The 23,922-nt window shown below is 41.2% G+C and overlaps 1 protein-coding gene across 1 annotated transcript in view; it reads left to right on the top strand.

Moving 5' to 3' along the window:
- Window positions 1–22,757, top strand: part of ROR2 (receptor tyrosine kinase like orphan receptor 2) — a 144,723-nt gene extending 121,966 nt beyond the window's left edge. The window contains exons 6-9 of the mRNA XM_044446822.1: window positions 8,365–8,679; window positions 13,667–13,912; window positions 18,623–18,825; window positions 19,682–22,757. Of these exons, the coding sequence (XP_044302757.1) occupies window positions 8,365–8,679; window positions 13,667–13,912; window positions 18,623–18,825; window positions 19,682–21,124 (2,207 nt within the window). The 3' untranslated portion in view covers window positions 21,125–22,757. The remainder of the gene's footprint in view (window positions 1–8,364; window positions 8,680–13,666; window positions 13,913–18,622; window positions 18,826–19,681) is intronic.
- The last annotated feature ends 1,165 nt before the right edge of the window (window positions 22,758–23,922 follow it).

Genomic DNA, 23,922 nt, shown 5'->3' on the forward strand with positions numbered 1-23,922 from the left:
AATGGTCAAGAAAAGCACCATGTCTTTATATATTCCCACTAATCTTTTGGGTTTAACTGAGGGATCTGACCAAGTGGATCTTTCAACTCCTACGTGATACAGTCAGGTTTTTTACTGCAGACTCCAGCTCTCTTCCTATGTACACATTCTTCCAATGCCATATGAGCAGCACCTTCAGAGAACAAGTTATACAGTGAACCCTTTCTCTGTGTTCAGAGATTGAATAACTGTTGCAGGGACTTTGTGGGTAACTACAGCTGCACATAAAAATCCACATGAGTGTCAGAATCCAAGTTTGCTTTGGGTGGGGTCATGTGATTTTTAAAAACTTAATAATTGTAATTCAGTTCTTTTTTCATGTGCACTTCATTTTCCTTTCATAGTTAAAGGTTCCAGGGGATGAGAAGGGAGCTGAAAATAAAAGGGAATACTAAAAAGAAGGAGAAGGCTTTCCATTTACATGAAAGTAATTCCTTGCAGTCCAGCTTGGTCTGGGTGCCTTCTAATCCTGGGACACCAAATGTCCCCTTCCTGTTCAGTCATATTTCAATCCCAGTGTTGAAGTAGTTTTCCCAGTTCTTGTCCCTGTGCTTAACTGTTGCTAAGTAGTTGCATTGTGTAGTATCTGGTATCAGATACCCATTCATACTGCAACTGGCTAAGTAATTAGGTTGCTAAAATCATTTGCATGCATATTTTGGGGCCTATTACAAAAAATAAATTACTTGCTAGTGGTGGACATTTTTCAGGAAACAGCAACTTTTGCGCTTGTTTTCCCTGCTAGGATACCTTGGATGCCTTATACACAGGCATAAGCTTGCATATGCAATTCAACTACTGAATGAGTCTACATTTGCTTTATTAATAGGTTTCCATGCCATGATTGAAAGATCAATGGCTTGAATCTAGCATCTCCTTCCACCAACAATAGTGTTCCCAGAGTGGAGTTCTGCTCAGAATGTTCCTCTTGGAGGAAACAAGAAAAGTAATTCTTGCCATTTCCACCTCACCCCACAGTGGCACCAGTACCACCTTCTCCATAGTTCCTTAGGGTCACCCAACTCCTCAGAGCATCATGACCTGGACGAATGGACCAGGGGAAAAAAACCTTTGCCCTTATTCCATTAGCAGGATCCCTCACTAGACTAGAAGCCTTCCATGATGGAACAGAACCCAGCGGGAGCCAAATAATCAAACTAAGCCATTTGTTTTAGCTCAGGTTCCCTGTTGCACTCTGCCAGCTTTCAGGGAACACAGGAAGGTTTAGTAATACAGTGTCTGTCTTGCCATTATAGTTTCCACTGATGAAGGAACAGGCAGTTTTTAAAACTGTAAAGGTACAATCTTATTCAAAAACAGTATTCTTTGTGCAGGGAAAAACAGCTTTATTATTAGTTTAATAAAGAAAGCTTAAGCTTGCATCTGTTGATTTGCATTTAAGTTAAAGCAAATCAAGTATGCAACTATGGGAATGGAAAGCAGTGATGTGGGTTTTTGAAAGGAAAACTGAAATATTTTCCAGTGCTCCAAATAATGTTATCTGATTTGACTCATTTTTACTCATATTCGTCTGTATTGGTCACATAAAATTCCTCATATTTAGTAAAGAGATGAAAACATAATCTATGTCAAGCTTATGTGCTATATAGGTATATAAAAAAGTTCCCAATAGCCACGAAATACTTGAAGTGAAATATTTGCTTAAGGGGAAATTAAATTAACCACACAATATATTTTAAATATTATATTCAAACACATTCCAAGATGTATGTAGAAACTATTCTATTGCAACATTTGTAAAAATGTAAAGGCTATAGCGCATACTTCCTTATGATGTGTGTTTACATTCAACAAACTGACTACACCTGAAAGAATTCACTGATTTTAGGATATACACCCCCGAAGAAGTGCTGTAGACTGTATTAACACTTTGGTTTTCTTTTGCTTAGGTAACTGCAGCTGCAGCACCTGCAGCTTCAGTTGTGGTTCCATTTCAAGTTCAGAAAAGTCTGATTCAGAACAACTGGTCGACCACTCTCTTTCACTAAAGGATGGGAGTGGGTCTTTGGGTACAGACTGGGGAACTTGGGCATGAGGGTACTGCTGGTGGGATCCCATAGGCAACCCGTTGGCCACTGTGTGAGCAGAATGCTTGGCCTGATGGCCCCTTGGCCTGATCTAGCACAGTTCCTTTAATGTTCTTAAGTGAAACAAACAATAATCACAGTCTTAGTTTCAGTTTTCTTTTAGAGGGCTATTGAGGAATATTATCCATAGAGGACAAAGACACCATGTATAAGTCTGGCCTAGACCCAGCAAAGAGCAAACTGCCTTGTTTACAGGAAGGGGTAGTCACACCTTATTTTTTTAATAGGCAACTAAGCACTAGGGTTTGTCAGTGCGTCTTAGAAGATAAACCTATACAAGTTCTGGGTCTATATATAGCCCATCTAATAGGATTGATTGTAGTGTAGCATCCCAGACAGCTATGGATAAACACAGACATATACAGTATGGAAATTTTACCATGGAAAAATATGACATCAGAAAATTTTGTATTTTGGAAAATTTTCTGCCCTACTTCACCGATGGAAAGTAGTGACATCTACTGTCCACATCAGAAACTTTATTTGAAGAGGTCAGTTCAGAAACATTATGTATCAAAACTCTTCAGTGCAAAGTGGAGGAAATACTTAGCAAGACATAATTATTTCTTATTTCTTCTGTTTTGTCTGGCTACCTCTCTACTCATGGTTGAAAGTTTCTGCACCCTTTTCCACTTCAGAGCTTTGTGCCCAGGGATGTGTGGTGTGGCCTCTTTAAGCCCATTCAGCCTGGATGCATCATCTATATAGGACTTACCTCAGAATGGACATGAGCATCACAGCAGAACTGCGGAGGTTTCCTGCGCTATGGAGGCAGCCACTGCAAAATTCATCGCTCATGTTTAGGGAAGCCTGTCTTGGAATGAGCCATACTGTAAGCACAGAGGAAGTGTTCTCCCATTTTATTTGCAGCATGTACACCTAAAAATAACATATGCAGCCATTATGCTGACAAGAGTTGTTGAGGGCTCATTTCCATACCATGTAGCTCTAATCAGAAGCCTAAAATTATACAATCCAGCCAAGAAGTTGGAATTCTTATTATGGGAATGTAGGACTATCGCTTATAGAGAATCCTATCCTTGGTTCATCTTGTTGACACTGACTTGTTGTGGCAACTCTTGAGGGTTCCTAGCATCTCCATCAGTTTTTCCCATCCTTTTTGGAAATGGCAAGACTTGAACCCTGAACTTTCTGCACACAAAGGAAGTACTCTGCCACTGAGCTTACCACTGGTTCTAATTGTGTGTAGAAGAAACACCCAGTCAGTCCTGACTTGTCCTGAAGATGTGTGCATGCTTCCATGCATTTGTCAGTGTGAGAACTATGCTGCCTACCATTCAGTGTCATAATTGTAGCAGCTGGGCAAGCTACAGTCTCACTTGCAGGAATAGCTTGGTGGCTGTCTTACAAATTCACACTTATGCTGTCATAATATGCATGGTCTTTGGGGCAATCGATCTGTGTACTTATTATAGGATCATTCCTTGTCTTGATTTTCCTCCATTGAAGGAAACCAATTCGATCCAGGGTTGCCAAGAAGATAAACTCTCTGGCAAATTCCAAATATGAACATTTCTTCATTGATTCGCCACTTTCCGAAGATTTCTTTTGTAGGTCCAGTATCTTCATTTATCTTGGCCTTGTTCTTATCTGCATTCCTTTTAAGGCCAGCTTGCTCAAGGATGCTTTAACACTGATTAAAGTGGGTAATTTATTCATTGGTAATTCATTATACTCTTGAGTGAAGTCATCAGCAAACATCTGGCTCCTGTTGATCCTTTTCATTTAGCATGGCCATGACTGTTGTAAACAGAGAAGGGTGTAATATGGAGTTCTGATGCAAGCAAACCCTTGCTGCACTCCCATTTGGCAGGCTTGGCAGTTGACCTGTTCTAAAACTCAGCTATTCGAAACATGACTGCCTGCCCATGAGAAACAATACTTTTTTTGTGAGGGGAGGGTCACTTAACATTTGAATCCATTGCAATCCTGGTATTCTCAAGATTTTGCAGTCAATCCCCACTGATCATGCAACCTTTGATCTACTGCATAGTTAATAGAATGAATACTGCTCCATTGACTTGTGTGGTGAGAAGAATCAGTTCTACCATTGTGGAAACCAGTGATTGCTTTGCTTTTCAGCCAGGTCCTTCTTTTCTGCAGGGTTCAGAGTGAAAAGCTGGTATGGCTTCCTAGGTGCTTTGGCTTCAGTCATCCTCCAAAGCTGTTAACATTTCCCTGCTTCTTTGTTCTTTGATCCTGGCATCTGGTCCTCCTTCCATCACCATCCTATACAGCTTTCACATGTCAAACTGGACAAAACCACTTTTCTACATAATAGTAGCAAGTATGAGTTTAAATCACCCTTCCCTAAGATGGTGCCCATTATGACATAATGACTGGGGGTGATGGGAGATGTAATCCAATATATTCAAGAACTGGGCTGGAGCATGCTGGTCTAAATGGTGATATTCCAGCATCACATCTAGTTTGAGCCTCAGAAACTATATTGCTGTCCATTCTTTATTTCTGTTGATTTTGGCATACTACTCTTTTTGGAACTTCAGCACTAATGTGTTCAGAATTAAGAGCTAGACAGCATGGAGGGAGATATGCAGGTTTAGCCAGAAGAGGAGAGACGAGAAGAGATGAGGAGAGGAAAGGGTACTACTGGCCCAGATTATTATTGTTAATGTTAGTGTTTGTTAGTGTTAGTAGTAGTAGTAATTTTATTTCTGTACTGCCTATTAGCTGAAGCTCTCTGGACATTAAACAACAGTTGATGAAATACAGTATAAAAGATACATAAAAATAAAGTATCATTTCACTAGGAGTTGAAATTTAATTTTTAATATCTTAACAGCCAAGGTAGCCTAGCCTGGTAAAAACAGCTGTCAGTACTCATGCCAAAAGTGTGAAAGCCGTTAAATGCCTTGGCATAAAGGGCAGGCTTAGCATGGCACTGAAAGGATAGTAAAATTGGCACAAGGGAAGCCTTATTGGGGAGATCAGTCCATAATCTGGGGGCTTCCATAGAGGAAAAAGCCCTCCTTTTGCTGTTTACCAACCTCCCTTGGAGGAGAAATTTGGAAGGAGGCCTCAGATACTGAGCATAATGTCCAAGCAGATTGTGGTTGGAAGAGCATTCCATCAAGTATTGTTGTCCCAAGCTGTATAGGAATTTATAGGTTAAAACCAGCCCTCTGCATTGGATTTGGAAGTGTATAGGCAGAGAGTGCACGTGGGCCAGAGCTGATTCTCTTGTGTTCTGACCTTCTGGTTGCAATCTGGCTGCCACAATTTGCAGAGTTTTTATCTTTTGAACAGTCTACAGAGGAAGCTCCACATAAAGTGTGTTGTGGTAGTCTGACCTAATTACCAGGCTGTAATCATCCACAGCTTCACCTGCAGAAGATAAAAAGGAGAAATAAAGTTGCATGTCATCAGCATATTGGCATTAACACACACTCCAAAGCTCTGGATGATGCCACTCAATGGTTTCATATAGATGTTGAATAGTCTAAGGGACAAGACCACTCCTTGAGGAACCCCACACTAGACAGTCCATGCAGCTGAGATCTATTCTTCAAGTACTGTCTTGTGGAGCCAGACCCCCAAGCAAAGCAACACCCTCCACTCCAACCTCAGACAGCCACCTCATGGTCAATGGTATTGAAAGCTGCTGAGAGGTCCAGGAGTATCAACAGGGTTAAACTCCCCTGCATCTCTCCCAGCATGGGTGGTACAGGGTGACCAAAGCTGTTTCTGTGCCCATCTCCTGCATGAATCTGGACTGAAATGAATTCAGATAATTAGTTTCCTACAAGAATGCCTGGCCCTGGTTGGCTTTTTCCAGTGCTCTGGTGATTGCCACCAACAACTCTCACGTCTGCGGCAGCCATCTCAGCTCTGCTACCCTGTGCCTCCTGATACAACCTGAAAGGGCTCGCAGCGGCAGCAGCATGGGGCAGAGATCAGGTTGAGCGATTTGCAAATCAGCTAACCAAGTCTGTCATCCCTTGCCACTGTCCTGCACTACTGACATGAGACAAACGCAGAGGGCAGCAGAGCTAGGATTGCGCAACTGACTTGTGAGTTGACTGACCCAATCCAGTCCTGCTATCCATGCCACCAGTATGAAATTGAAAGGCCCTCCAGCCTTGACACATTCTGCCAACATACCCACCTACTTTTTGTTGGTCCTTTTCACGTGTACAAAGATCCACTCTATTTGCTCATCAGTTCTTAAACTGGCACACATTTCTTCATTTATTTTCCAGACTTTTGTATATTCTACATTTTTTAAACTTTCAGAGAACAGGATTAATGGCAGCAGCAAGTGCTCCAAAGAGCTGTGGCAGAGACAGTTAATATTTCCTCCCTTAAAACTGAGAGAGAGAGATATTGCTAAAGGAGATATATTCACGCCTCTCACCTCCTTTTGTCACTCCTTTTGCTCCTTTCTCTCAGCTTTTTTCCTGTTGACATATAACCTGGCACCTGTGCACAGATTAGCCTCTCTGCAGTCTTTCTTTATCCGTCTCTTTCATATTTCACTTAGTTCCACTGCTGAAACAGACAAGGAAATTGACTAGGAAAGACTACAATATCAAACAGCTATTACAGTGCAAACCTGTAAACCCCCACAATGAAAATAAGCAAAGGAAAGGTATAAACACAGCTGCCCAATTTTTAGAGGTCCCTCCCTGCAAATGACCACAGCTGTGCTTTTCAAGGCTGCTCTCAAAAAAGAAAGAAACATGTGCTGAATAGAAAGGGGTAGGAAGGGGAGGGAGATGGGTTCTGCTGTCAGTGACTCTGTGATAAGTACCAAAGTTGGCTGGAGGCTGGTGGGAAGAAAGTAACAGAAGAAGTGGTTGTAAGCCCACTTATCTGCTGGCTGTACCGTAGGGTGTTCAGCAAAGAACCAACCCACTGTGGCTTATTCACAGGATGGTTCAGCGCGATGTGCAAATGCGTTGGCGTGGTATGCAGATTTGTAACTAGGTCAAAACTAGGTACTGCCTGAAAATATGGAAATGTATCTATATTTGGGGCTTGATTCATGCATGAAATCTGTGATACACATCTTCCTATGTTTGTCTAACTTAAATATTCAAAAAATAATAAATACCAGTATGTGGGCAACTGACACCAGAAAGCAGGCAGGGGATCAGTGCTGTGATGATGAAACACTTGCTAATTTGAATAATGCAGCTAAGCGTATTAATACTAATTTCTCCTTAGCCCATCTACCTGTTAACCTTGCGTCAACAGTCTTCTTTTTCAAGAATAATTCACTTTGTCAGGGATGGGTTTTGTGTTTTGTTTTGGGGTGGAAAATGCATGTTATACATTTTATCCAGTAATAACAATTAAATAATAATAATTTGACCCACATCTCACATGGGGTTAATCCCAAGCCTGTATCTACTGCCAGCCTGCAGCTGTGAAACATGTGAGATAATATTGTAGAAGAGCAGGTCTTGCTTGGAACATGTGCATTGAGCCTTTGTATGACTCAGTAAGCAAAACTCACCCCAACAACACCAGGATTAGATAGAAAGATTTCTAGGATTCATGGTATGGCTTGCAGACAGGTTTGAACATCTCTGCTTGGAAATGAAGCTCTTCTTTTAAAGCCTGAATCAGACAAGAGTCTCAAAGAGAGATCTAGACACATTCCAAATCCAGAGAGAAAATACTTGTCTGACCTTGAAAAATGTTTGGGATCCATTGGTGAGAAGGGGCCAATTTTTCAAGCTTCTCCTATTGTAGAAACCAGGGTGGCATTGTATACACTGCTCTGGGGGTGCAATCACAAACCCATTTGATAGTAACGGGTACTATCTCATCAATGAAACTGTCCTTTGCTAAAAAAAATAGTAATAGATTTATGCTGCTTGAACTGCCACCATTTTCACTGAACAACTCAGGAAGTGACAATTTTGATGCAAGTGTCAAGAAGTCTGAATTCTTAAACCCTCACTTCTCCATCAGTTCCAAAGGTCATTTGGATGAAGACTTGAGATGCTGCTCTGTACCAAATTTATCTGTATACGTAGTGCAGATATATATACTGCTTTGTCTTTGTGAGTATGATGTTGTCAGAATGGGATTCCTTGGTAGCATCTGCCCTCTATTCCAGAGTGGCTACTTCAGTTTTTAAAAAATCAGTAATGTAATATGTTTCATTTGTTTTATGAACCGAGTCTTAAAGACTGCTGATTTCCCTTCTTTCTCTCTCTGTTTCTAGCTGCATTTACTATGATTGGCACGTCTACCCATTTGTCTGATCAGTGTTCTCAGTTTGCCATCCCATCGTTCTGCCACTTCGTGTTTCCCCTGTGTGATGAACGATTTCGGACACCTAAGCCAAGAGAGCTGTGTCGGGATGAGTGTGAAGTTCTGGAAAATGACCTCTGTAGGCAGGAATACAACATCGCTAGGTCTAATCCACTCATTCTGATGCAGCTCCAGCCACCCAAGTGTGAAGAGCTGCCATTGCCAGAGACCCTGGAAGCTGCCAACTGTATAAAAATTGGAATACCTGTAGAACGGCTCAATAGATGTAAGTTATCGATCTTTTGCTTTATCGTTCCTTTTGCTTTATCCTTTTGCTTGTTTCTCCTTTGCTTTTACTCTGGGAGAATATGAGGTTTACATAGGGCTGTTAGCCAAATAATTATTTTTAGCTATTTAATCGGCCAGTTTTAATTGATGAATCAGTTAATTAACAGTAAAGCCACAATCTTATGTAACCCTACTTGGAATTAAGCCCCAATGAACACTGTAGGAGTTATTCTGGAAATAAACAGGGATTGGATTGGGTTGAGGATATATTTATATCCTCATGTTATATATTCTGAAAGAATATATGCAGATTACTAAAATCTCAATATAGATGCATTTTTGAGGATGCTGAAGGTAAAATGTAGTTCCACATAAGTGGCACATAATAGCTAATGAAATAAAGATACATTAGATTAATCATTAGAAGGGAAAGACATCTTAAATTTATGCATGTTCATTGATTTGATAATATAGCATGGTATTTAATGCAGTGCAAATGGAAGACAAGCTTCACAAAATATTTTTTCCTTTCCTTCTTCCCCTGTGCAACACCCTGAATCCCACCCCCACAAACAAACAAAAGCAAAAAATAACAAATCTCAACCCTCCCCAGAAAATTGGGGTGTTAAAGAGAACCTACCAAATGCTTTAGACTCTGTCTTACAGTGCAGCAGTAATGAATCAGGTAGGAGGAATTTGCACTGCTTGCTCAGGTTTCCTAATTTCAGCTGGTTGCCTTCCCACTGCAGCCTTCTAAGACACAATTCAAAATGTTCACTAAGTCCCCGATACCCTCCAAGGACTTTTCAGGAGAGAGCTGTGGGGGAGAAGAAGGGAAAAGATAGATCGCCTTCTGTTAGCACAGTGTTGTAAATCAGGTTTTCCCCCTATTGTATCAAGAGGCAAAATACCAGTGAAAAATAAACAAGCAATTATGAGATAGATCAGTTTGTGTCCCCTGCTTACTGAACTTTCATTACAAAACATATAGAGAATAAGGGAGTGAATAGTACAGTGGGAAAGGAGAAAAGATAGATAAGGGGCAATCAGGGAAAGGGATAGAGGGATGAAAAGGTAGTGATATTTACATATTTCATTCTACTTGTCTTTTTCCTTCTTAAACAGGAACTCACTTGTTTGGCCTGTGTTAATCATTTGCATCTATGTGTACAGATTACAGTGATTTCAGAGGAGCAGGTTCAGCTTCATTTGTTGCCTTATTATTAGGAGGATAATATTAGAAAAGCCATAATATTTTCACCCTTTGGATACTACATGTATTTCCATGTTGGAGGCATTCCTGGGAATGTTGTTGATCTTTTTTCCTGTTTAGACTGTTTCAGTAGGATCCAGTTCAAACAAATGAGAGACCAATTAAACATATCAGGAATGATCTTGGATTCTAGTATTATGGCAGAAGTAAAATCTGTCTATAGCCACTTTTCTTGCATCATGCATTGTATGGAAAAGGGAACAGGGAGACCTTTTTCCTCACTCTGTCATACAAAGAGACACAGATCCATGAGTGGAAGAGTCAAACGGTGGGAGAGTTAAAACAGGCAAAAAAGAACCAGGCATCTTCTCACAACACATAGTTAACAGTGAAATTTACTGCCACATGTGTTGGTGATGAACCTGGACATCTTGATAATCCCTAAAATAAAACCTGGGCAATTCATAGCTCTTGGGAGGATGGAGAAGAACTTTGCTCCTGCCGCCAGCCAAGTGACTTGGTTAACCCCCTTCAAGTTCCTCACAGTACTAATTTGTGCACCTTCTCAAAACTACCTTCCCCTGCCGCATGGTTAGGGCTGCTGTTGGGTTTGTCCCTGGGGAAGCTGACCCTCGCCACAATTTGCTCCATTTTCGTGCAAATGCCAGCACATCTTCCAGCAGACATGCTTGGAGCCATGCTCAGACATCTGACTGCAGAGAGCACCAGGAAGAATATTGACTTGGCACTCTAGCTGGCCGTCTCTGTGGTTAGGATACTACTGTAAGCTGTGCCCCTCCAAACCTGCCAAACAGCCTTTTGGTGCACTGGCAGAATGTCTTTGATGGGGAGGACAGCATACAAGAAGTACTTTCCCTGTGTGCCATTCTCCCCATGTTGATCCCATTTCTGCTAGGCTGCCGAACAGCTGCTTGAGTAAATGAATTGTGACTGGGTTTGCATGATCGGCAGCTAGCAGTGTGGCTTAACTAAGCCGTGGTGGCTTGTGGCATGTGCTGACTAGCGTTGTGAACATCGAAATCATGGTAAGTGGTTGCTGTGGCTTGTTCCATTTATATGAGTCCAGGCAGGGTGGCTTGTTACCATGGTTAAAAAACTACCCAGAACCTCTCTATGTTTACATGCACAATGATCTGCGCCAGTCACCCATTGTGGCATGCCTGTTCACAATAGCAGCTGGCACATGTTGCAACCCACCATGGCTTAGTTCAGCAGGCGGTCAGCTGTACACCCTGAGAACCAGCCCGGTGTACGTGAACGTGTGAAGAGGATCACAGCCTTGGACCCATGCACCACCCACCCTAACTCTGACTACAGCCATTGGCCCCACCTGCCTACCAGCTTAGGGGCAAATGGGTTGCCCACCCTGCCCTAAAGCATACATGAAATTTCTGAAAATAACTTGCATTCTGTATCTGCTGAAATGGGCTCTGGCCCAACAAATGGCCACTGATGCAGGTTTGACGTGTTATTTTGGACTTTTGGACTGTAAAGTGTGCTTTATGTTTATATTAAGGTTTTTGACCCACTGCTACTGCGGTGTGTGTGGCATCTCCTGCTCTTGTTTTTCTGATCTGAAAACAAGGGGAGGGAGTAAACTTGGAGAGTAAGGGGAGTAGGCTTAGAGAGCAATTAGGCATCTGAAAAGAAAGCAGAGGAGGGAAGATGGACTGAGTGAAGTCTTGCTTTCTTCATGAAAAATATGCCCACATTTGGCAGCCTTATTTTCTGCCCTTACTGCAGCTAGTCTTGGAAAGATATGAGGACTGAAACTAAGAAGAGTATGCACTGATGCTTTTGTTTTCTTCCATAGAGGAATACATTTGAACAGTCTGAGTCCAATATTTATATTGATTTTGCATGAGAGATCCAGGGGGAGGAGACCGGATTTTGTACCTGTCCTTGACTGTAAACCTTTCCTGCAAAATCAGCATGGAGTGTTCATTCCAGTGAAATGATTGTGTGTGTGTATTCCTCTGTGGTGTAACACACATTATACTGCATTTGGCTTTTTCTCTGTCTTGACTGCTTGGGGCTTTCTTGGAAGGGGATGCCATATGGTGGTGAGAAAGAAGAACAGCAGATGTCAGATTTCTCTTCTCCAGCCTCTGTCTGTATGATGTAAACGGTTATTGCCAGAAGAATGCAGATTCTGCCCCAGGCACCTGAGCAACTGCCAGACCTCCCTGGTAGGAAGGGCGGCCCTTGCACATACTAACTGCTTTCAGCTTTGCTGTTTGCAGAACGTGCAGTGTATACAGCAAACCGTGGCATAACCTTTACACTGTTGTAAAGTCTTTGCTGCTGTGTTAAGAATTCACCATGGAATAGGCCTGGTGGGAAAAAATGGAGGCTTAAATCTCTGGAAAGAGATTTTTCTCTTCCCAAGACATGCGTGGCACACCAGAGGCAACAGGCCTGCCAGCGCAGATCACCTTGTGCAGCTGGAACAATTTTTAACAGAGCTTGAGAGATGGAAAGTGGCAGGGGAATGAGCAAGGGAAGGAAGATCCTAGGGGTGGGTGGGGAGACATACAGATGGTGATTCTGATGAAATTAGCATTTTGGAGGAGGTTGAGAGATTCAGATGTAGGGGTGTTAACATTAGTCTTGCCTGTGTGTGATGAAAGCATGTTGTCGCTACACATGGGGGTAGGGGGAAGCGAGCAGGAGGTCCTCCCCAAGCCATCACACCCTTGTATCACCACTGCCTGCAGCGGGAGCTTCCTGCAACTAAACAATCAGGATTCTCAGTTGTGTGGAAATAGAGGATGCATCCCACTGCAAACAGTCACTCTCTTATGTGGAGGGCAATGGGTTGGTCCCTTTCCTTGCATATAGAGACTGTCATGCTTTAACAATATTTGTATATAATAATATAATATTTGTGAATAATAATACATCACTTCCCATCATAAAAGCAATCTCAAAGCAACTTATACACAAGATTTAGAATTCCATATTTAATGTAGCAAAAACAAGCAAAATCAATATAAACTGTAATCAGCACATTGATGCAAAAGAAATAAAATACCATCCAAAACCCATTTATACAGTGTTCATGCACAAATACCCAGACTCTCGCACTGTTCACAGCCTAGAGTGAACATCAGAGATGCAGACCACTACTATTGGGCCATAACTACAGTCCAGATGCCTGGAAAAACAAGCACATCTTTAACTGGAGCTGAAAAGATGAGTGCCAGACAATCTTCCGTGGGGAGAGCATTCCATAAGATGAGGCTAGCACAGAAAAGGCAGGTGCCTGTCCTGACAACCCAAAAGCCTTTCTCGGAGAGTGGCACACAAAGGAAGTTCTCCGAGGCAGACTGCAGAAAACATGTCAATTCATATGGGAAGAGGCAGTCGCTAAAGGGTTGCCCTAGTAATCTTTGATTTCTGAATTGCTTCCTTGTTCATATAAGCTGATGAGACTGCCAAAATATGCCGGTTCAGTTTTGCAAGCTCAGGCCTTTTCCACATCTTTTCAATTTCGAATCAAGTAGTTAATCTTACATGGAACCAAGCAGGTGTTCTATAAAACAGAGACTTAAATCATGTTGAAGCAGATGAGTTGGCTAAGAACAGTTGATCCTTGCAGTACTGCACTGCATCATTCTGTGGATTTGTTTTTACCTCGTGTATGCCGAGCCAAATATTAGTTTACTGGGCCTAAGAAAATATTTTTCAAGGGAGATGGGAGAACTGCTTCTGGCAAATCATGTAGCTTTTGTGAAATTTCTTCTTGCAGATCACCAGTGTTACAATGGCTCTGGAGCAGATTATAGAGGTACTGTCAGTGTCACAAAGTCTGGCCATAATTGTCAGTACTGGGACTCGCAACATCCTCATGCCCATGACTTGACAAGCACGGAATTTCCAGAGCTTGGAGGTGGACATGCCTACTGTCGCAATCCTGGAAACCAGATGGAAGGTCCCTGGTGTTTTACTCAAAACAAAAACGTACGCATGGAACTGTGTGAAATACCTTCTTGTAGTATGTATTACTTTTTTTCCCTGCTTCTAGAGTGTTTATAGTAAAAAATAGCTATAAAGTGAATCATGCTTAAGGGCTTTTTTGTTACACTTTTAAAGTTGAAATTAATCCAAAATGCTGTATTTCCCATTAATGAATTGTTCATTCATGGACACTGAAGCCCATGGTATTTAGGTGCAAAAAACCAGTGCTCTGTTTACTCTTGGATTGATGCAAGTAAGACTAAGCACTAAAGAGGTTGTAGCAGTGTGCAGCTGCACGTTTGCCTATAATGGTTTTATCTGAGTCAAGAAAACCATTGTTCAGCCTATGAATGGTAAGCTTGCTGCTTACATCACGACTGGTTCTCTGTTGAACAAAGGGAGGTGTTTCACCTGACACTCTAGTCTCTGTCCTCCCCCAGTCTCTACCCTTAACAGGAATCTGGACTTGGTAATGGATTGGATGAGGACCAGTAAGCTCAAGTTAAAGCCTGACAAAGAAGTACTGTTGGTGAATGAACCTTAGTTTCAACAGGGAGATTGTAAACCTGTCTTCCATGGGGTTGCATTCCCCTGTAAGACACGGTTTGTAGTCTCGGGGTGCTCCTGGACTCCAAGCTCAGTTGGACTTGGTTGCCAGGAGTGCCTTTTATCAGCTCCGGGTGATTTACCAAGTATGCTCCTACTTGCATGAGGATAGTCTTGCTATGGTCATTCATGCACTGGTAACCTCCAGACTGGACTGCTGCAATGCACTGTACGTGGGGCTTCCCTTGAGAACAGTCCAGACTCCTGAAATGATCCAAAGCAGGACAGTGCAGTGGCTGAGGATGACTAGTTGTTACGAACATATTACGCTGCATCCAGGCTGCCAAGTCAGGGCTGAATTCAAGGTCTTGGCTATGGCATATAAAGCCCTAAACAGCTTGGGACTACATTATCTCGGGGAGTGCTGTACTCCATTATATTCCTGCCCATCATTTAAGGTCATCAGTTGAAGCCGTCCTATGAGTTCCTCTCCCTAGATGTTAAGGGGCAGCTTGCAAGGAGAGGGGCTTTTCTGTGGTGGCACCCCAAGTATGGAATGTGTTACCATTCATCAGGTACCTACTCTGCTGAGTTTTAGGTGCCTGACAAAAATGTTCCTTTTCCGGTGCACTTATGGCATTTTTACATCCGTTTGCATCAGTTTTAATTTACTAACTTAAGTTTTGTTTTTGTTGTTTATGTTTATGTTATATTACCTTGTGTATTTTAAATGTATTATTTATGTTACCTATTGGTAATTTTATTGAGATGGCCATCCAGAGAACATGATGCTAATGGGCAACCTTTAAACAAATTACTTTAACAAATAATTAATAATCTAGAGACAAATACCAGAGGGAAAAAGCTGTAGGAAGTAGAGACTTCTACATTCTTATAAGAGGAGAAAGGCTTGATTACAATTTCCTAGCCCTGAAATCACAGAACATAATAACCTCCACTTTTTCTCTGTTTGTTTATACATGGTATGGATTGATGCCCATACCATGATGATCTGCTTTGATGATCTGCTGTCATCACCACCACCATATTCTTTATGTATTCGTTGGATTTTGATTTAAACTATTGCTTGATATCTTGAGTCTACCTTGAAGAATATGATGGATTCTAAGTAGAAAGGAAGGAAGCTGTAGGACAATAGGTTCTGCAACACTTCTGCATCTTCATTTTAAGATACATTGCATTCATTCATTCATTCATTCATTTAGAATTTTTGTCTGCCGTCCCATTCTCATGAGCCTCAGGATGGCTTACATACAATAAATAAACCCCATACAAATAGTACACATAAAATCCAGATTAGGGTGATTATGTTTCTGCCTGGGATATGGCCTTCTGTTCATCAGGCTTTTTGTGTTTGACCCTTGCATGGAAAGCAAACCAACCCAACTCTAGTTCTGCAACTGGCAACTCTCTTCTGCACTATGTGCACCCCAAAGAAAGGCAACAAGTCACATACATGGATGAGAGATGCCATTTGTACAGCATGCATGTGTGCTTGCTTCCTGGCAGATGCCTGCATAAACACTTGAAATACCCACCAATAATTCAGACTCACAGCTGTGAGGAAGCAGGCCAGGGTCCAGGGAACCAAGCCCAAGGAATATTGATAGGTTCATACTCCCAAAATGGATTACTCACACATTCTTAGACTACGCAGACACTAGCTCTGTCCGGATGTAACACAAGTCATCATCTGGTGTTGCTGATTGAGCCTTAAGTTCTCCTCTCTATTCCACCAGTGTGGCTGTGAGGAAACAGAAAGCATCCACCATTGTTGCTACATCCAGTAAGAACAAACTGTGATTAATTTAAGCCATGGTTTATTTCCCCTTCCTCAGTTTGGAGTTTTGAATTACAGCATTTAGCATTCTTGGCCTTTGGCCATACAATCTGTTGCTGATGGGGGAGGATTTCGAAAATATCTGGAGGAAGCAGGTTAGTCACAAGCCTAGTTTATTGGAACAAGCTGAGATCATATTGTGCTTCATGATCCTAGCTTATTTCAAGAAGTCTTAGTTGTTCCAGGAATAGCTGACCATTGCCCCATTATGAACTGTGTAGTTATACCTTCTCAGGAAAGAACCAGTTGCATCCAAGCCCTTGGGCCTTGCTTCTCCTGGGCAGGAAGAAGTATAGGAGACTTCCTTTTGGAGCTTGAACAACAGGGTCACTACCTGAGCTCTGCTGTGCCTTGTATTTCTGGTTTTACTGTTGATCCTGTTTCCTGGTTTGTCCTCTGCTCCTGGCCACCCTTAAGTCTGACTCCTAGCTTGGTCTCTGGTTTCCTTGGGTCCTGATTGCTCATTGGACCTGACCCCCACGTTCAGGCTACTGACTCTTGAAGCCCAAGCCCTCACAAGTTTATGCTTATCAGAGATCGCAGTTCAAATCCCTTGTGAAATTTCAGTAAGAATATTTCAGGAAGTGGATGTTTCCAATCTCTTTCTTATGGCTGCTCCAGAAGAGGGGAGGGGGAAGCTTCCAAGCCTGAGTGCAAGAGCCTGGTTCCTCTTTCCCTAACCCGGTTCCTTCTAGATATATTTGACCTCAACTCAGATCAGTCCCAGCCAGCGTGACCAACAGGGAGAAAATCTGAGAGCTGCAGTCAAAAATATCTGGAGGTCACCAGGCTGAGGAAAGGCAGTTTGGAATTCTGAATAAACCAGATAATGGCTACTCATCGGCACTGTGGCTATCTTTTAAAATATTACCTGAAGGATATGTAGAAATTTTTGTTGGAGAATATATTCTAAAATTTAGTTTTGCAATGGGCTTATATAAATGGCAATTTGGTGTCCATCTCAAATAAATATCAGTATTACATATGGTTGTGTTACACGAAATTGGGTGAGCTTCACAGCAAAATTATGTGAGAAGTCTACCTGGGCTTTCTACCTCCATGGGAAATGAATAATGTTTTTGAATAATTCATCATCCTGATGTACCACTGCTTATTCATATTTTCATTGCTGCTGTATTATTGTTATTATTAATTTGTTATTGTTCTTACTTTTGTCATATTTCCCTATTTTTCCTATGAAGTGCTTTGATGTTTTAATGAAGTCATATGTAATTATTAAACTAAATGGACATAGATTAGTCCGAGAAAGATTGTAATAGATGATTTTTCATACAGATCAATTAATTGGTCTTCTGTATATTTTACAGTTTTCCTACAGAGCACTTTTTACAATTAGCTTTTTTAATGAGGGTCATTTAATATATCTGAAACATTAAATTTTGAGATTTAAATTGCTACAGTTATAATTTTGGACAGCCAATAATTTTGGATTGCATGTATAAATACAAATCATTGATAAATCAAAAGATTACGCGGTAGAAATACACAATTGCTGGCTACAGTATTTGTGCTGATGTGCTGTATTTGCGAATAGGTGCGGCGGATGTTGTAGAGCAGCCTGTCCTGTTCAGCTCAATGGGGAATTTATTCTGGATATGCACATGAAGCTGCGGCCTGCTTATTGAAATGAATGGGCTTGCCCATTGGGTGCAACCATTCTGTGCACAGCAGTCTCCTGAAGCAAATTGCTAAGGTTGCACCCTAGTACAGGCAGGCCATGTTGAAGTCCACTCTAAACAGCATAGGTACTGAATGCTACCTTATCATTGTATTCAGTGGGGCTCAGAATCCAGATACGTACAGGGAAGATTGTACCTTTTATAATCAAAGAGCAAGGGTCAGCAACCTGTGGACAGTGGGCTTCATGCCTGCAGGAAAGATGGCTGTAGAGTGGTTGGATGCTAAATTTCAGCAGCAAACAGGCAATTTTGGTGGACTCTGGGGGGATCCCTGCAGCCTGCACTGGGGATTCTGCAGTTAAAAATGTCCCCCAGACTTCCATCAATTGCTCAGAACCTTACTTAAGGCCCATTTAAGGGGGTTTCTGAATATATGGCTGGTGAATGCCTGCTGCAAAAATGAGTTGGATCTGTGCATTTTGCATTTCTGTTGATAAGTTTCCTCGAACTATGTTCACCATCTAAGTCTTTAGAACACAAAGCTGATGATGAATGCAGTGTTTCTTCTTCTGCCATGCTGTTTCCTGTGAGTTGTGCATGCACCTGGAACTTTACTCCCTTAATGCTAGTTGTATTTCTTGCCTGCATTTTGAATGTTTAAACCCCCACCTGAAAATATGCAATGCTTTAATCCGAATAGGTCCACGGGACAGCAGCAAAATGGGGATCCTCTACATCCTGGTTCCCAGCATAGCCATTCCTTTGGTTATTGCCTGCCTTTTCTTCTTGGTCTGCATGTGCAGAAACAAGCAGAAGGCGTCCGCCACCACCCCGCAGCGGAGGCAGCTGATGGCATCTCCGAGCCAGGACATGGAAATGCCTCTCATTAATCAGCATAAACAGGTATCATTCAAAAGGCACGCACATTGTGTTTGTTTAACATACTCAGTGGATTTTAAAGTCTCCAGGCACTGAATGTTGAAATGGAAATCCATTCGCTGTCTCAAAGGCTTCCTCCCTCTTTCTGTTTTGTCAGTTGTTTGACCTAAACCCAGGTGCAGAAAAGCAAAAAAATTCCAAGGCAGTAAAAATCCTGTGAAGGCGACTTGGTAAATTTGAGCTGCTTTCCTAAGGAACATAACCCAAACTTTACATTCAACTTGGGTTGGGTGCACAGGCAGGCATAGCAGCCCATGTCACAAGACAGCTTAAGTGCCAATTTTGGTAGAAAGATGAGGTACAAACCAAATCAAATAAATACAACACTTGATATTCTATTAAACTTGTGACTGCAGAGCATGATTACTAAGGTATGTACTGGGATTATTTTGCAGAAAACTAACATCAGCATTTTTTACATGAATAAATATGGTACTTACAGTTAGAAAGTGCCTCAAAAGTCACCTTATGCATTTAACCAGTCATTTTCTTTTTCCCATGTAGGAAAAAGATTGTATTATCTGATCTATAATATCAGATTATAGCTCCAGGATAGGTGGCTACCCTGTCCTGTTTATGAAAATAAGAGCGGTCTTGTTTGTTATTGGGCTAAGCATTTGAAATACTCTTGAGCTGAAATATTTTGTTATGGGAATTTGAGAAATAATTTGTATTCAGATTGTCAAATACAAATTAGGATAAGTTGTAAGTGCACTTTGATTCAAAGCTTGTTTCTTGTTTATTGCTAACAATCTGCAATGCTTTTTATTCATTTGAAATGATTAGGACATGGTGTCTTTGTTTTCTCTTTGCTTTTTAGGCAAAACTAAAAGAGATCAGTCTCTCCAGTGTGAGATTTATGGAGGAACTAGGTGAAGAGAAGTTTGGAAAAGTTTATAAAGGCCACCTGTTTGGTACAACCCCAGGGGAGCAAACACAAACAGTGGCCATTAAAACACTGAAGGATAAAGCAGATCTAAGCCTCCGTGAAGAATTTAAACATGAAGCAATGATGAGATCAAGATTACAGCATCCAAATATAGTTTGCTTACTAGGAATAGTGACCAAAGAACAGCCCATCAGTATGATTTTTAGCTATTGTTCCCATAGTGATCTCCACGAGTTTTTGGTTATAAGATCCCCTCACTCAGATGTTGGAAGCACTGATGATGAGAAGACAGTGAAGTCTACATTGGAGCCGGCTGATTTTTTCCACATTGTGACTCAGTTAGCAGCAGGAATGGAATACCTCTCAAGTCACCACATTGTCCACAAAGACTTGGCCACTAGAAATGTACTGGTGTTTGACAAGCTCAGCATGAAAATATCTGATTTAGGTCTTTTCAGAGAAGTGTATTCTGCTGACTACTATAAACTAATGGGTAACAATCCACTCCCTATACGGTGGATGTCCCCGGAGGCAATCATGTATGGCAAGTTTTCCATTGATTCAGATATCTGGTCATATGGCGTGGTGTTGTGGGAGATCTTCAGCTATGGCTTGCAGCCTTACTGTGGCTACTCCAACCAAGATGTCATTGAGATGATAAGAAATCGGCAGGTTTTGCCATGCCCGGATGACTGCCCTGCCTGGATGTACTCACTGATGTTAGAATGTTGGAATGAATTTCCCAACAGAAGACCCAGATTTAAAGACATCCACAACAGATTGCGAACATGGGGAAACCTGTCTAATTATAACAGCTCTGCACAAACCTCTGGCGCAAGCAACACCACACAAACCAGCTCCCTCAGCACAAGCCCCGTTAGTAATGTCAGCAACACTAGATATGTTGGACCAAAGCAGAAACCACAAGCTTTCCCTCAGCCACAGTTTATACCAATGAAAGGACAGATAAGACCAATGGTCCCACCTCCTCAGCTCTACATTCCTGTCAATGGCTACCAACCAATGCCAGCCTATGGGGCCTATTTGCCAAATTTTTATCCTGTCCAGATCCCAATGCAGATGGCTCCTCAACAGATAGCACCTCAGATGATTCCCAAACCAGGATCGCATCACAGTGGAAGTGGTTCAACAAGTACAGGGTATGTAACCACAGCCCCCTCCAATGCCTCTGTGGCTGACAGGGCAGCTCTGCTCTCTGAAGGTACAGAAGATTCACATAATGTGACAGAAGATGTTGGCCAGAGTCTTGTCCAGGAAGAGGAAGAAGAAGAAGGCTCAGTGCCGGAAACAGAATTATTGGGTGACAATGACACTCTTCAAATGGATGAGGCAGAGTTTCAGTCAGAAGCCTAAGGATGTCAGTACCCTTCTGCAAGGGCAAAACTAGACATCTGTCTCTTCAGAACTCTGGGGACTGTAGTCTTCTTGACTTGTATAATCAATGTTTTTCTTCAGACTCTTAGAACTACTAATCGGAAACCACATAAAATACATCACTAATGACATTCCATGTTTGTAGACTTTTCTTTCCAGTGGATATTTGCAAACGTGAAGATATGAAATTGCTGTTTGAAAATCTAGGGTTGATTGCAGTCCTTGCAGGGAGGCTGCTTTTATAATATACTGTTGCTGTGCAACATATAGTGGAAATGCATTGCACATCATGTATATCTTGAACTCTGATTGTAATTGTTCTTTTAATGAATTCTGGTTAAATCATTTACAAGAAAAGGAGCTGATCTGCAGTAGCACATGAGATTGTTCTGCATGTAAAGAGGTGCTCAAAGAATAATGAACATCCTGTTTACCTTACTGATTCAGTACATTTGCAAGGGTGTCTTTCAGATATAGCTAACGTACAGGTAAGAATATTGTTTTAAATTAGAAATTCAGCTAGGGTGAGAAAGCTGAATGACATGTGATGCTCAGTCATTGAGAGAAATAGAATATTTTCCAGCACAAATCAGTGAATTTCTTTTCTAAATGACAGATGACTGTCAAATGTTTTAGCAGGAAATATATATTTGCTACCCAAAAGAAGAGATAGGGTAGGCTATGCACTAACTTAACAAACCAACCTCTTCTGTCTGTTGGTGGTTATATGTTTATAAAGGGCTCAGAAACATATTAGCACATTTTATTGATTACAGTGATCAATAAGGACTTCAAAATTATTTTGCCTTTAGATAAGATGGTGCTAGAAAAATACACAGCCATACACAGCCTTCTTTTTTTTAAAAAAATTAGTGATTGTAGATGTTAAAAGACCAAAAATAAGCAATATTGTACAGGATGTATGTGTGTTTAATGCTTTTTGTGAGATGAATCATGTACAGACTTTGAAATGTAATTTATGTTTTGTTACATTTTATATGTGTTTTTGTTATCATTGCAGCATTTGGATCTTTGAAAAGAATGCCTATATAATTTAACCGTTTACATTATGATTTGTAATATTTTATTGCGATTGGAATTTGTATGCTTTTGTATGTTGATAAAACTGGTCCATGCATTTCATAGCCATTTCTGCAATACAAATACTCCCTGAATTTTATTACAATGTAGCTACACCTTCATTATAGTCCTAGGCTGCAAATTCATCAAGTGGACTATTAACAAAGCAGCACATAAAAACAATTCAGTAAGTACACTGTAAAGTGGAAACTCGCACGTTTCCATGTGGTTATGTTTTACCATCTAAACGGTGCCTTTTGAAAATGTGTTGGATTCACCTGAGGTGCATCATTGTGACTCTGCAGCTCACGTTTATGGCAGGAGCTGCCTTACTGGTTTCCAGTTTCTTTCCTGAAATTGCTTATGCACTGGTAGGCAAACAATAAAAAGCTCTCTTGCTTGTTGATATAAATGCAAGTTGGAGATTTTAATAAATCATACAAATAAACATGAACTTTATTTACTTTTTAAACTGTTGAGCTTTGATACTGTAATGTTATTTGATCTGTATTAAAAAGGCAGTAGAAATAAACAATAAGAGAAATATACAATCCTGTAATGCAGTGGGGTGGGGAAAAGCTGATTCAAGTTTTTTTTTTTAATGAATCATCATGATATGGGGGGGGGAGCGTTAAACCTTCCACAACTTTCTTTCTGTCTCTCAAATCCTAAAGTTGTAACACAGAACAAAGAATGAGATAACATGAGATAAAGGAAATGAGAAAAGAGGGAAAGGATGTAGGGCTGTAGGAAATCAGCATTTCTCCATTAATGATAAATCACCCTATGCCTCAAGATATTCTCTGCACTTTTTGTTTGCTTTTTGAAGATGCCAGTGACCACTTCTATGGTGTCTTTCCCTCTCAGGTTATGTTAAATGACTGAGCTATGCTATGCTATGCTAGTCACGAGGTCGCATCTGACCCATCGCGACCCCATGGACACATTGCACTCATTTCACATGCTAGCAAAGTGATGCTCAAAATCCTACAAGCTAGGCTCCAGCAGTAGGTGGACTGAGAACTACCAGAAGTACAGGCAGGGTTTTGAAGAATTGTGGCAAGTTCTTAAAGTGATGGGAGTACCAGACCATCTTATTTGCCTCTTGAGAAATCTGTATGCGGGTCAAGAAGCAACAGTGAGAACTGGACGTGGAACTACTGATTGGTTCAAAATTGGGAAAGGAGTATGGCAAGGCTACATCTGTCACCCTGCCTATTTAACTTACATGCAGAGCACATCATGCGACAGGCGGGGCTAGATGAATCACAAGTTGGAATTAAGATTGCCAGGAACTCCTATCAGCAACTCCTGCTACGCTCTTAAGTTAACAGAAACTACATTAATGTTTAATTACCCATTTTACTGCAGTATACCTTAGCATAACTGTCTAAAGAGAGCCATTGGCCCAGAAATTGAACTGTATAGGCTAGTAGGCCTCCAACATCATACCTAAAAGATGTTATGAGAGGGCAACTCCATATTGGTACACATCATTGTGGTTTCTGGTTTACTGACTGTAGCTGTGTTGTGGAAAATATTTCAGAAGTTTAATCATTGACTGTTACTGGATTAATCTGTCACAATTCTAGAGAAATGGACAAAATTGGATGAAGACATACTTCCAATTATCTATGTCATATCTATGTGCTAGACCTTACATTCCACTTGTAGAGCAAATTTAAGTTCTATTTAGG

The sequence above is a fragment of the Varanus komodoensis genome, unplaced genomic scaffold (assembly GCF_004798865.1).
Source record: "Varanus komodoensis strain SLA01 unplaced genomic scaffold, ASM479886v1 scaffold5, whole genome shotgun sequence".
NCBI classification, from domain to species: Eukaryota; Metazoa; Chordata; class Lepidosauria; order Squamata; family Varanidae; genus Varanus; species Varanus komodoensis.